Genomic DNA, 14633 nt, shown 5'->3' on the forward strand with positions numbered 1-14633 from the left:
GCTGGGTGTGGGCTGACTGTGAGCCTGTGGTTGTAGGGCACAGCTGAGAACCGGGCCAAACAGCTCCAGGTGCAAGGTGCCAACCACCTCCAGCACCAGCTCCGTGGAGAGGAACCCTGGGAAGCCACAACCCAGTGAGAATTGGAGGCTCCTGGCTGGAAAAGCTGCAGTTGGCCCCTGTGAGAGTCCAGTTCCCACTGGCACAATTCCATGTTTCTGCTACAGAAGCATTTTCAGAATGTGACACCTCTGAACAATTGGAGCCCAACCAGTCAGCAGAAGAGGCTGGAAGGCAGCAATTCCACCTCCCCGTGGCCCTGGAAGGTGAGGGAAGAGCCCAGGCATCTCACAGGCTTCAGGCAAAGATTCTGAGGACACAGGTCCCATCTTGTATTTCAAAAAACATTTTATTTACAATATTATACATGCTGACCCCCAAGTCAGTGGTTTTTCCCTGCCTGAGCCCCAGTGAGCAGCAGCAAAACCCATCCCTGGAAATGAGAGTCAGGAGTTGCAGAGGCTGCACTGCAGAGAGTGAGGGCAGTGCCCAGAGCTGGGGCAGAGCACAGAGCAGCACCTGTGGCACAGAGCGTGGCTGGGGCTCCTCCTGTGGCCAGGTCAGTCCCCTTTGCCCCCAGCCCAGAGCTGCAGCCCTCTGCAGGCCTTGGTGCCCTTTCCCTGTGCTGGGACAGGCAGTGACACAAACAGTGCAGAGCCCCTGTCCCCCACCAGCTGCTCCAGCAGTCTCAGTTTGCCCCAGCACCTCAGAGTGAGGCAGGGCTCTCGCTGGGCTGGAAGCTGCAACTCCTTCTCCTTGAGATGTGGGACAGAAGAGCACTGGGGACCAGTGCCCACCACGGCTGGAGGTCCAGAGGTATCTCAGGGCCCTGTGGCCTGTTGGGACTCAGCTGAAGAAATATGTGGAATCCATCACTTCCTTGAGGTTGAATTCACCTGAGGGGAGCAAAGGAGAGGTCAGAGGAGAGCAAGGTGGGGATGGACAAGGGGAAAGAAGTGCATGAAGGATCCCTGCCCCTGGACTGTGCTGCCCATGGAGTGCTGGGCCACTCCACACAGAGGTCAGGCAGAGCCAGATGGCTTGGCAGACACAGGGCTGAGGGATTAGAAGGAGTTAAACTAATTGCCTTAATCCCATTGCATGTATATCATCTAGATCCTGGCAATTACCATGCCCAGTCCCTCGCTCTCATCTCCGAGCAAATGCTCGTGGTTGGAAACAGATGGGAGAGGAACAAGAGCAGGATGGGAAGAGCTGGGTCAGCCTGGGGGAAATCCCAGAGACTCAGCCAGGATGGCAGGGACCACTCACAAGAATGCTACAGGGGAGTGTGGACGTGCTGGGCTGCTCTGGCCCATGGCTCTGCAGGCCAGCATAGGAGGGGAAACCTGATCCTAGGAGACAGCTCTGTTTCTCTGTCTTTTGGTGGTTTTAGAGGCCACTCCATCTCATTCCCCTTGTCTCCAAAATGCTCCTGTGCTCTGCATGTTCCTGTCCCATGCTCCCACCTGTCCTGGGGACATTTGACAGCTGCTCCATCAGTCTCTTCTGCCAATGGGCTATGGGCTCTGTGCTGGAACTGCATGAACTAGAAGGAAGCAAATAAACACGGGTTATCTGGAACCAGGCACACCCTCCTCTGCTCCCCAGTGCAGCCCCCAACAAGATTCAGCTCTTCCAAAACAGACCATGCACCCTAGGGTGAGAGCAGGAGCCCAGGGCAGGCCCTAAGGCTGCCAAACCCTCCCCTGGTTCTGCAGCAAGAGGGTGCAGAGCCCTTGGTTTTTACACAGCTACTGAAGGTGATTTGGGTGTCAGGCAAGAAGGACAGCTTCTCCCCAGAGCAACCCCCAAACAGTGACACAACCTGTGAGCACCAGGACATGACCTCTGGGAGGTGGGAGGGAAAACCCAAGGGGTCAGGAATACCTGCAATACTTCTCCAGCATGAACTCAGACAGATCCTGCAGAATCTTCTCGCTGTGCAGAGCCACGAACTGCTGCCGACAGACCTGACCCAGGGAGACAACAGTGAGCTGCAGCTTAGCAGGTGTTTTTCCTCCTTCCCCCAGGGACAGGGCAGAGGTGAGGGGCAGAGGAAGCAGCAGGAGTGGGAAGGGGAGCTCCAAGACAAGGGTGAAGGGAATCAGCCTGCAGAGGTGTGAAGCAGAGGTCGACTCTCATTAGCACAACAATCCTTGGGAAGGACCCAGGGCAGGGCAGTGGCACCAGCTCTGCCAGGGCTGTGTTTAGTGCCTGTTTTCAGATTCTCCACATGCTCCCTGCAGAGTGGGAGGAGATGGGGCACCAAGAAATCAGCTGCAACCGCCAGCAAACATCCCAGGTTCACCTCACCCGGGTGAATCAATCAGCCTATGGAGCAAAGCCCAGGGGAGGCGAGGCCTGGCACGGGCCCAGAGCACAGATCAGCAAGATCTTGCTCACAAGGGAGCCAGGAGGACACTTTTACCTGGTTCATGACATCCACGGTGAGCGCGTGAGTCCAGTAACAATCGTGGACTGAGACGAAGGTCAGGCCCTTCCTGGGAGGAGGCAAAGGTGCCATGAAGCAGTGCTGAGACCCCTCTGTGTGTTGGCCCCACCCCACACAGAACCTCTGGCTGGGACAGGAGCAGGGACCACACAAGAGGGGGACTCCCTGCACAGCAGCTCTTCAGAGGGAGGTGGCCAAGCCCAGGATCTCCCTGTCCCTGCCTCCTTTCCTTCTCTGCCAGGAACCCCAAATGCCCTCCCTCAGAGACCCCTCAGTCCCATGTGGTGCCTTGCCCCAGCAATGTTCTCCCAGGAGAGTCCTGAGCCAGGGAAGAGCCAGCTGAGAGCCCAGCTGCCCACTCCCTACCTGAGGCAGTGCAGTGCTGTGAGCATCATGTGCGTGGAGTCCAGAGAGTGGATGAAGTTGGGGGGAAAGGCATTCTTCTGCTTCACAGTGTCAGGTTTCCTGCAGGGCAAAGCGGGGCACAGAGGAGCTGGGGCATTTCTGAGCCAAAGATGATGACAACACTGGCACAGAGACAGTGCCACCCCAGCCTGGGGGTGAGGGGGCTGCCCTGAAGGGCTGCTCTGTTCAGCTTTCTGCAGTTCAGGGGCAATGACAGAAGCTCTGGCACTCCTTGACAGCTTCCCTGATAGGAAGGCCCTGTCTCCAGAGCACATGCTGGGGTCAGCAGGGGTGCAGGGCAGGCCATGGGTATTTTTTGTACTTACTGGCTGCTGTTGGAATTTTTCACACTCAAACGTTGCATGCCACAATTCAGCTGTGGGGAGAGAGAGGGGACCAAGCTGTCACCCTGCACTGCCTGGCAGCACGGGGGGCTGGGCACTGCCCCACTCCTCTGGAAAGGGGCCTCTGCCTTTCCAGGGTGTCCCAGCACCACAGCAGCTGCCACTGCCCAGTGACACCTTGCCCAGCTCCCCTCCTGAAGGTGCTGGCAGGCATCTGAACCCCTTTCCCCTGGCAGGGTGAATTGGCCCAAGAAGGGCTGCTGGAGCCGGGCTGGGGGGCTGTGAGTCAGCACAGCAGCACGTGGGAGGTGACAGCAGCGAGACTGAGTCACAGGAGCCCTGAGGAGGCTCTCAGAGCGGGGAACGGCCCGTGCCCCAGCTGCCTGAGTGGGATGGAGCTGCAGAGCTTCCTCACCAGCCCACCCACACACTCCAGGCTCTGCAGGGAGCCATGAGGCTGAAGGATGTGCCTGTACACAGGGATCCTACCTGCTCTGCAGGCTCACCCACCGGTAATGCCAACCTGCCATGCCCTAGCCTGGCTGTCTTCTCCCTGCTTCCACCACGGCACAGGGAGGGTGTGCCATGAGACCTGGCACTGGGCACTCACCACAGTGGACCTGGTGCGATAGTAGGGCTGGACAATGGGGAGCCCCAGTGGTGTCACCCACTCCACCGTCCGGCCCGACTGCGCGATCAGCTTGGCACTCTCCGTCAGCCAGTTCTTGAAAAGAAGGGAGGAAGCAGCTGGAGTTAGTGTGGAGCTGGGAGACCCCATCCCCTCCCAGCATAGGCCATCCTCTCTCCTTCCACAGACCGTGACAGTCCAGCGTTTGGTGGGGAGTTTGGCACAATCCTACACCTCTGCACTGGGGCAGGAGGATCCTCTCTGGGCCAGGAGCCAGGGGAACCATCTCTCCCCACGGAGCATCCCCTTGTCTATGTATGAACTGACCAGGGAAGAAGTAAAAGTGGAGCTAAGGGGCAACAGGCTCCTTACCTGGATATCTCGAGTGGCTGAGAACATCTCCTTGATGCCGTTGAACACCTGCTTCACCAGGTAATGAGAAGCTTCCCACAAGTACTCCTGGCACAGACCAGAGACAGAGCCATGGGTCATGCAGAGGGCCAGCCAAAGACACAGAGGAAGGTGACAGGATCCAGGAAGGGGGAGGCACACAGGAATGCTACCTCGGGGAACTCGTCGATCTCCTTGAGGCGTTTCTCTATCTGCAGGCGGCCGCCGTAGCGGGTGACCCCGTACACCACCGTCATCACCGTCTGCTTCACCACCTTGCGGCTGATGAAGCCCTGCAGCACCTCGGCGATCTTCACCCCCCTCTCAGCGTCCTTCTTCCGAAACTCCTCCACCTGAGCAGAGTGCCTCAGGGTCAGGGCTGCCACGAGCCACGCTGGCTCGAGCCCCCTCTGTGGCTGCTGGGCTGTGGGACCCTCCCAGCTGTGCACTGCCTGGTTCAAGCTCCCATCAGAACCCCTGCAGCCCGTGTTCACCACCCTGGGTAGCAGAAGGCACCTGCTGAAGGATCCAGAATGGATAACCGTGCCTGCAGAGCCTTCCCTGCTGCCTCAGCAGTGTCCCTTGTCCTGAGTGGTGCCAGCTGGGATAAGGACACTGTTGCCCTGGTTTTTCTGAGATTTTTTAAAGCCTTCTACTTGCTTATAAGATGGAGTCAGTTCTTTAGTTGCTGTATAATATTAAGGGTCAGTTTTTCACTTTCTCACACTTTAGAACATAAACAACCTTTCTTGTTTTTGTTCACTGTCCTTTGCTTACATATTTCTAGCCTGTAAATAATGTTGGTTGACAGCTGGTCTAGCCAGTGGGGTGAAGGGGTAGTAACCCCAGAAGCCAATCCACTATCAGACCCACAAAATTATAAAATGAAAAGAAACAGGCTGGGTCCCTTTTTTGGGGGAGCAGCTTTTCACTGCAGACCTCTGCCTCTGTGTTGTTGTTTTTGCGTTCGGTCAACAGGACACAGCTTGACTGTGGCTCAGAAGTTGGCTTCTCCTGCCTCTGTCCTGCTGTTGATAACTGAGCAAGCCCTGCACCCCCATGAACTCTTCCTGCTCTCTGCCTGGAGAAAACCTGAGACCCAGACAGGAGATGCAGAGTCCAACACCAGCTGAATGAGCCTCTCAGCACTCTCCCAGTGGAAAATTTCACATCACATCTTGCCAAAGAAACCAAAAACTTTGTAGCAGGACCAAAGCTGAATCTCTGCTCCCTCCAACTCAGCCGAAGGAAGAAAAATCTCACAACCCATGGGCCAGCCAGCTGTGGCCAAGGCATGAGGAACACACTCTGCTCTCCTCCACCTCTCCAGCTCAGTTCTCTCAGGCTTCACTCAGGACAAGTGAGGACAGCAGAAATCCCAGGGGATTTCTCACAGCCACCTCAGTGAGGACAGATCTCCAGTCAGACCCCACTGAGGGACAGAGAGTCCCTGTCTCTGCCCAGCCCATGCCTCCCCAGCCCTCTGCACATTCATCCCCACCTTTCCCCTTGGGAGCTGGAGTCACCCAGTGCACATCAGGAGGAGGAGGCAGGTCCAGAAGGGCCCCGTGTGTCCCCACTGTGCCTCACCTGCTGGGCCACTGCGCTGTAGACATCCTGAGGGAGCCCACAGGGCACCAGGTTGACGGAGGCAGCACCGCTGAGGTCCCGGCCAAGCGCTGCATAGTGCTGCAGCCCGTTGCAGGAGCCGTCCTGCAGGAAGAGCACGAGGGAAACAAGGAGTTTGTGTGTGGACAGAGCCCTGCTCATCCACCCCCTCCCCATGCACAGGTACTCTGGGCTCATGTGGTCATTATTTCCCTTCCCACCCCTCTTCAGAGCAGTGATCGCCTCCCAGCAGTGACCATTTGCCTTCTGCTTGCTTTCCTGCCTGGGTCCATCCCTAACTATTGTGATCTGTGAGGTTTAAAATCAGAAACCTCACATCGCCACCTCTGCAGGTTTCTAAAGACATCAGAAACTCTGATGAAAAACAGAAAATGGGAAAACACCGAATATATCTGGGATGCTAAAAGCAGCCCCCAAGAGCCAGCAGTCAAAACAACCTCAGCAGCAGGATCAGAGGCAGGGAAAGGCAGGCCAAGCCAAAGATCCCTCAGGAAGCCCCAGCTGGCTCTGCAGCTCCAGCCAGCTGCAGTGCCAGCGGATAAAAACATTCCTCTGACAGACACCATGTCCCACCCAGACTTCCCAAAGCTGCATCAGAGGCACAGTGAGAGTCTGCCACAGCCCTTGCAGCCCTCCTGGAACCAAGGGCAGCTTGGGTGAGACACACAGGACTTGAATGATGGTGCATGAAGGTCTTGGTTGTCCCCAGACCACACTGGCAGCAGTGTTCCTGCCATTCCTGGCTGCCTGTGCTCAGGCTCTCCCTGTCCAGGGAGCCACAGACACCCCAGGACTGTCGGGTTCCTCAGGCAGGGCCTCCTCTCTCCTGCACCCTCTCCTCACTCCCTGCAGTGCGGAAAGGCAGCACCAGGACCTGACGGCTCCACTAATTAAGCACTGATGACTCAGGCTGAACAAGACTCTGGTACCCTCTAGAAGAAGTCCTTGCTGATTTTTTCATTAGCTGCACCCTCCATACACCCCCAGCTGCTCTTTTGATCTTTTGTAGTCATCAAAATATCAGTCCTGACTGTCTCATCATATTCCAGACCATCACGACTGGCAGAACAACTGCTGCCCTCCCCACTCAGTCATGGCCACTCACAAGAGAAAGGAGCAGCCACCCCTCACCCATGGCCACCATCAGCCCTGTCCCCCTGCAGCCAGCAGGGGACAGGCGCCTTCAGGGAGCTGAGCAGCACCTGAGCAGGGACAGGGCACATGGTGACAGGCCACTGAAGGTGGGGGACAACCATCTCTGTCCCCGTGCCCTTCCTCAGAGTTCCAGACCTCCCATTTGGCTCCTGCAGAGCTGCTTGGCTTCAGCCTTGGAGCAAAGAAGTGGAGCAAAGGCCTCCACAGCACAGCTCCGAGCACTCCAGACAGCCAGGTGCTGCCCTGCTGGGCTGACTTCCAGTCTTGATCCTGTGGCTGCAGAAGGTGAGGCTGGCCTGGCTCTCACCCTGTGGCAGCTGCCAGCGATCTCCCAGCTGGGCTCTGCTCGAGCCAAGGGAAGTGAGGCAGCTCCTGGTTGTACTGCCTCATGGATGACTGCAGGCAGCAGCAAATCACCAGAGTTCTCATGCCAAGATGCCCAACACTGCATTCCCATTCCTAAGAAAAGCCATTCACGTGGAGCAGGGATTGCAGCTCCCTTCCTGCCCTGCTGAGCCTCACACAGGCTGTGAGGATCTGCTGGGCCCCTACCTGGTGAACTGGGAAGTGAGAGATGTAGGCTGCTGGATCTGGGGACCTCGAGGCTTTGGCGATTTCCATACAGCACGCCAAGGCTTGCCAGGGTTCATCAGTGTCCATCCACCACTTCCTGCCCTGGGAATGAGAAAGCACAGGCTGGTGGGAGCAGGCAGTGCTCCTGTGCCCCTCAAATCACAGGCAGGAGCCCCTGGGATATGCTGGGCACAGCACCTCCTCCCACTTCCCTAGTTTTTCATCCTCTTTTCAGACAGGAATGGGTTATTTAGGCACCTCTGCATTACTTTTTCTCTTTTTACCTCTCAAAAGCGTATCTTTCAAAATGTTTTTGCTTCCAAATTGATTCCGATTTCCATTTTATTTCACTCCCCAGAAGCTCCCCCATACCGTGAGCGGGTGGTCAGCCGAGTCCAGGATGTCCTCCATGATTTCATTGGCGTACTCCAGCCTCTCCTGCAAGGCATTTTTCTTCTTCAGCCCCGTCAGGTTGATGAGGTGAATCTTCAACCAGTCGAGCCCCCTTGGCCCCAGTGGCCTCCCCTCTGCAAACAGCAGGATGGCCCGGGTGACATCGTTCCCCAGGTGGTTGAAATAGGGTGGGCACGGATAAGTCCTGCCACGGAAATCCATGTTGTGAGGGAACCAGAACACCTTGTCCCTGACGTAGTTGGCGATGGAGAGCTTGTAGAGCGCGTCCATGCGCAGGCTGTGCATCTCCGCAGTCTTCTTCTTGCACAGGAACAGCTCGTGCTTGAGGGACTTGCTCCAGGTGGAGGAATGCCCAGGAGCACTGGGAGGCTTGGGAGCCTCAGAGAGGGGTGGTGGGATGTCCAGCTTCTCATCCCCTTTGTCATTGAAGATGGAGATGATAATATCCAGCACTGGCTGGTTGATCTTCCAGGCGCAGTTGCCCAGCTGGTTCAGGGCATCCAGCACGGGGTGGAGGTTCACGAGGGGACACTGGTCCAGGAGCAGCTGGTGGTGGGTGATGTCGTCCATGAAACGCATCAGCTTGGTGTCATGGAGGACAAAGGCACCGAAATTGGGGGTGGTCCAGGGCACCGGGGGGCACAGCATGGGCATGGCAGAGGAGTTGAAGGTCAGCGTGGTCTCTGCAGCTTTTGACACAAGTTGGGAGAAGATGGGATGGGGCTTTATCAGCCCGACCTGCAGGGGAGCACCAGCAGCAGAGGATTAGGGCTGCAGTATGGAAGAGCCTGTGGTCAGTCAGGCATTCCGTAAGGATCATGCCAAGTGAGGAGATCACCCACACAGAATCAAGGGCTCCTCAAAGCATCCCTGACCAGGAATGGCAGCAAGGACAGAAAAGGGCCTTGCAAGGGTCTGATTTTGAGGAAGGGGTATCCTGCACAGCCCCAGAGACCCCAAGATGAGGCTCACCTGCCAGTTACTGTAGAAGGAGTAGACATGGTAGAGGACAGAGATAGGCTTGGACTTCAGGCGATGATTGAGGATGTTCCTGGGCACTTTGACAGCCTTCACCAGGAGCTCCAGCATGTGCATGCCCAGGCGCATGAGGAGCACACAGGGCCAGGTGCAGTTCTTCAAGTTCAGGGAAGGCCCAAAGCCTGCCTCTGCCACCAGCTTCTCCCAGTATTCCCGTGGCAAGTACTGTTGAGGCTGGGAGGTGAAAATGGAGTTAGCTGGAGGGGCTTTGCTGGATGGGATCTATCCACCTGGGATGTGGCTCTGAGAAGGACTCTCCTATCTTTGTGTCCTCATGAGGAACTCCCTGATAGGAGTGTTTGGGGAAGGAGGGCTGAGGAGGTTGGGTTGAGCCCAACAGCAAGAACGGGAACAGCAGCACTGCCAAGTCCTTCCTTTTTGCCACATCCCTGTGCTGACACCCTGTCCCCACAGCATCCTGCCCAGACTGCAATCCTTCCTGCCCCTATGAGCACTCAGCTCTGAGAACAACCTACTCCATGAGGTGCCCAGAAAAGTGGCCTTGGCCTCTTTCTCCCCTCTTGTCCTTTCCTGCACTGCAAAGCCCAGAGCTTTCCTGCATTTCCAAGGGCTCCTACCTGGCTGTCCTTTGCCAGCAGCTGGATGTAATTCTCATAGACCTCCTTCACCCTCTCCAGCTGGCAGCTGCGCAGCTTCCTCTGGATGATGTACCTGTCGTAGACTTTGGAGCCCAGCTCCCTGGCCAGGACTGCCAGGGACTCACCTTGTGGAGACAGATCATTGAGCACCTGGGAAAGGGGAAGGCAAAGAGGGTCTTAGGAAGGAGGAACAGAGAGACACAGCACAGAGACAGAGCAGGAGTTAAAGCTGTTGTGCAGGGCCCACAAGAAGATGCTGATTTCCATGATACTGAACAGATGGTGAGGAAGGAAAAACAACCAGAACAGAGCATGGATTTCTCCAGCTGCTCTGCAGAGGGAGCAGTCAGCCTGCACCTGAAACCTGGTAAAACTCAGGAAATTCCAATTCTGCTGGCTCAAGTGGGACATCAGTTGTCTGTTGACAGCCACATGGCTGTGAGGGCAGGGCAGGCTCCTACCTGCATCATGATGTCCACATACTCCTCATCAGGCAGCAGACACAGGTAGGGGTAGAGGACGTTGTGCTTGGACTGCCTCTTGGACCTGGCCATGCTGCGCTTGGAATTCTGCAGGGCCTGCAGGATGGCGTCGTGCCACTGCGAGCGGAGGGTGCCCAGCAGCTCACGCTGCGTGGAGAAGGAGAGGAGGGATCTGCTCAGCATGAGCTGCTCCCTCCTTAGCTCCCGGGCCCTCAGCTCTCACACAGAGGTGCTGGGGCTGCCCCAGAGCCCCCAGCTTTACCGCTTTGATGGCCCATGGGGTCAGGGGCTTGGCTGCCTCCACTGACTCGATGGTTACGGTGTTCTTCAGCTCCATCTCCAGCTGCTGCTGGAAGTGCTCCTGCAACTCCTTCATGGAGAAATCCAGCTTGGGGTACGACACCATCGTCTCCTGCAGTGGGAGAGAGGCAGTCAGTGCCAAAAGTGGGAGGAGGAGAAGCTGTGCTCGTTCTCCCAGCTTCCCTGCAAGAGGTTTGAGGTGCAATTCTGGGCTGAAAGTACCTTGCTGGGACCTCTGGGTCCAGCAGTTTCTGGCAGGCAAACCCCAGAGACTGCTCTTCTCCTGTGTTACAGCCAAGCACATCCCCAAGCACCCCCTCCTGTGCATAGAGGCCACCTCCAGCCCCCTGCAAGCTCTCTGCTTTGGTGTTCCTCTGGAAGGCTGTTGGTAATGTCATTTATTTGATGATTTGTGTGGGCTATTCAGCAGAGATCAGGTTAAAAGGTTCTTTCTTTTTAGCCCTTCTCTGGGCTGTACCTAAGAACATCTGTGAACACCACCTGGCCAGCTTCAACACGTCCCTGAGCACTGTGCCTTACTCTGGAATAGAAGTCCTGGAGCAGAGAAGACTTGCAGATCTCCGGGCTGGGCGGAGGAGGCAGCTGGTAGTTGGGCTGGACAGTCCTGATGGCCCACAGCACCATCTCCTTCTCATCTTCCTCAAACAGGCACTTTTGGAAGAGCTCATCCACATGGAAGCCGCTGCTGTTCAGCTGCTGCAGGTATCTGAGGAGGGGCAGACAGGACAGGCTCGATCTTCCCCAAGAGCCTGAGCACGTTGTACAGAAGCTGCCGGGGCAGGAGCTGCCTCAGCACAGCCCGTCCCACAAGGTCACCCGCCTCAGCTTACAGGGATCAGGTGTCCACCCCTCAGCCTGCACCACTGCAGAGCTTCCTGGGCAGGGAGGCTCCGGCCACTGCGGGACAGAGCTACCCACAGGCAGCCCCACAGGCTGTGCTGCACTGCCACAGCTCCCACAGCGTGCAGCAGAGTCACTGCCAGTCCCTCAGAGTCAGCTGACTGAAGACATTCCCTGAAGGCATCTAGAACTTGTCAGCAGCCAAAGGACAGAGAGGCCAGTGATACAGCCCTGAGGTTCAGCACTAGTACATCAGAAGCTTTTTACATCCCCTGAAGGGGAGCTGGCTGTGGCTCCAGCCCCAGGCACTGCCCCTAGGCCCAGCCCGTGGGATCTTTCTTTCAGCTGCTCACTTGAGCACTGACATTTTCCTGCCCATTATGCTCCATAAATCTACCTGAAAATCATGACCAAACTCCTCTGGAGCACCCTGCATGTGTGATTGAGCCCACCAAAACGACAAACTCCACAGAAGTGCCATAAAACCAGAGGAGCCAGGCCATTCCCACCAGGCAGCAACGGATGAGCCAGGGAGTGAGATGGAACCAAGGAGTCCCTGACTGGGGAGGGCCTCTCCTAGCCCAGCCCTGGGGGAAACAGTGCCTGTTCTCACCTTCCACATCTCTCCATGCACAATCCCAGACAAACTCCCCAGCAGCTGGGGGTGGCAGGAAGGGTGCTCTGCTCACCCCAAATCTGGCCATGAGAAGTGGGCCAGAGCATCCATGTGGGCACACAGAAGGGGCAGCTCTTTCTGACCCTGACCCACTGCATCTCCCAGTTCCCCCAAGACAGGATGTGGAGCTGCTGCCCCCAAGGCTCAGCAGCACCTGAGGCAGGTGTTACCTCAGGATGGCTTTGGGAGGTGACTGGATCCTGCCCATGCACTCCAGGGCCACCGCGTAGGAGTCCAGGTTGGGCTGGAGGCCGGCAGATTCCAGAATGGAAAACAATCGATCGATGCGATTCAGGCAGCCCTGCAGGTGAGAGGGGAAGGAGGCTGTGGACACTGAGAGGGAAAGGAGGCTGTGGACACTGAGAAAGGGAAGGAGGCTGTGGACACTGAGAAAGGGAAGGAGGCTGTGGACACTGAGAAAGGGAAGGAGGCTGTGGACACTGAGAAAGGGAAGGAGGCTGTGGACACTGAGAAAGGGAGGGAGGCTGTGGACACCGAGAAGGGAAGGAGGCTGTGGACACCGAGAAGGGCAGGAGGCTGTGGACACCGAGAAGGGCAGGAGGCTGTGGACACCGAGAAGGGAAGGAAGCTGTGGACACCGAGAAGGGAAGGAGGCTGTGGACACTGACACCACCAGCCCCAAACTCATAGCTCCATGCCCGTCTACTCCTGTTCAAATTTAGTCATGTCTACTCTATCCTTTCCCCACTCCCTTCTTCCTCTCAAAGCCACCTCACACAGATCTGTGGCCTCATGCCAGCTCAGTCCCCCTTGCCAGAAGCACTGCCTGAACACTGGCTGAAGTGACAACCACAGATAAATCCAGCTGGAGGCTCTCCCTCACGAGCCAGCCCCTCTCCCACCCAGAGCAGCCACAGCTCGGTACCTTCCTGGCCCAGCAGCGCATCACGATGTTGTAGGCACCAACGTCCAGCACCTTCCTCTTCACCGGAGAGCTCTGGCACAGCCGCAGGTAGCGCTCGGCCTCCTCCGGCTGCCGCAGGAACAGGAAGCACTCCAGGTTGGACTGAATGGTCTGCTGCAGGACCTGCTGGTTGCTCTTGTCCTTTGGCCTTCTCTGAGGCTTCTTCAGCTCCGCAGCTTCCTTCACTTCCACTACCCTAGGCTTGCTGTGGGGGCTGCCAGAGCTCTGGTTCCAGGCAGTGGCTGCTTTCGTCTTTGGGATTTTTGGGCTCTTTGCTTCGGTCTCTTCCTTGACCTCTAGCTTGGCCTGGCCCTCCAGAGCCAGCTCTAAGGCAGCACTGGGCAATTCCTGCTTCATCTTCAGCTGCTGGATGTACACCTCCTTCTGTAACTTTTTGGCCCAGGTGCTGGACTGGGCCAGGCCACCACCCTGTGCCCTGGGAATGAGCTGCTTCTCCTTGGGGCCAGCGGCCACAGCCTCCTGGTACTTGTCATTGTTCAGGGCAGCCAGTTCCACTTTGTTGACCGTCACCTCTGGGATGTTACTGCCTTGGAGCTGCTTCGCTCGAGCTTTGAGCACTAGTGGGAAACAGAGAGAGGTGATGGGAGACAAGGTACAGCAGAAGGCTCTGTCCTGTCCTCGCTCTGGAAGTACCAGGATCATGCTCTGAAAAAAGGGTTCACGCAAGAACTTCATCCCTTCTTGGCCAACCCCACTCTCAGACAAAGATACCAACCCTTGTCTCTCTGAGATCTACCCCAGCATCCCAGGAGCCCACCAGTGTCACTGCCAGGGAAAAAGCAACAGCTCAGGCTGATCTGACTACTGTCTGCTCACTGCAGCTCTCCCAGCACTCACCTTCCAGCAGCTCTGTCCTCTCACAGGTGACATTTCTGTTCGCCTTCTCCTTGGTGCTGGCAGAGGAGTAGCTCCTGAAGATTCTCCATGGAATCCCTGCTACGGAAAAACACAAAGATGTGGGGGTCAGAGGAAGCTTCACTCTCTCAAACACTCCCTGTCTCTGCCCCCAGCTGGACACCGGGGGGACAGATGGAGCCAGGGATGTTTCTCAGCTCAGCTGCTCCAGCAGCAGCATGGGATGGCAGGAGGGACAAGGACACTCGTCACCCCTTGGAACCAGAGGCTCAGAAGGAACACGACCCCGAGGACACCACAAACCCCAGCGCTGTGAACGGGGTGGCAGCACCCCAAGATCCCCAGAGCAGGCAGGTGCTATCCCGCAGCAGGGACAGGATCCAGAGCCCCTGTATCAGTCCTTTGGAGTAACAACATCCCAGCATTCCCACAGCCTCGACTCTATCCCTAGGGCTGACGACGCAGAAAGACCCTTCCATCTTCCAGGTGTATCCCAGAGAACGCTCAGGATCGTGGGACGTCCCGGCCCTGCTCCGTCCGCACACTCGGGCCGTGTCCTGATCTCCTCGTGTCCCCGCCGGTCCCTCCATGCCCCCCGGGTGCCTCGTGTCCCGCCGGTCCCTCCGCGTCCCGCCCGGTCCCCGTTCGCGCTCACCGGGTCCCCTCAGCCCGCCCGGGCCCCTCAGCACCGCCCGCAGCCTCAGCAGCGACATCCCCGGGCCACGCGCGCCGCGCGCCACCGCGCATGCGCCATCCCTCCGCGCCAGCGCTGGGCACGCCGGGAGCGCGAGTCCCGCAGCGCCGGACTACAGCTCCCATGGTGCA

General features: G+C 57.3%; 1 protein-coding gene across 1 annotated transcript; it reads right to left on the minus strand.

The window, feature by feature from the left end:
* Positions 1-396: 396 nt before the first annotated feature.
* On the minus strand, positions 397-14586 carry POLRMT (RNA polymerase mitochondrial). Its single transcript, XM_063403224.1, has 21 exons — positions 14464-14586; positions 13791-13886; positions 12894-13510; positions 12178-12308; positions 11011-11197; positions 10433-10582; positions 10150-10317; positions 9668-9838; positions 9024-9263; positions 8010-8789; positions 7617-7739; positions 5871-5993; positions 4454-4633; positions 4263-4349; positions 3873-3986; positions 3245-3294; positions 2880-2978; positions 2490-2562; positions 1949-2031; positions 1528-1607; positions 397-954 (listed from the first exon to the last, which is right to left on the minus strand). Exons 1-21 carry the CDS (start codon positions 14519-14521, stop codon positions 905-907), a joined length of 3660 nt encoding a protein of 1219 aa, XP_063259294.1. The 5' UTR covers positions 14522-14586; the 3' UTR covers positions 397-904.
* Between the last annotated feature and the right edge of the window lie 47 nt (positions 14587-14633).

The sequence above is a fragment of the Prinia subflava genome, chromosome 8 (genome assembly GCF_021018805.1).
Source record: "Prinia subflava isolate CZ2003 ecotype Zambia chromosome 8, Cam_Psub_1.2, whole genome shotgun sequence".
NCBI classification, from domain to species: domain Eukaryota; kingdom Metazoa; phylum Chordata; class Aves; order Passeriformes; family Cisticolidae; genus Prinia; species Prinia subflava.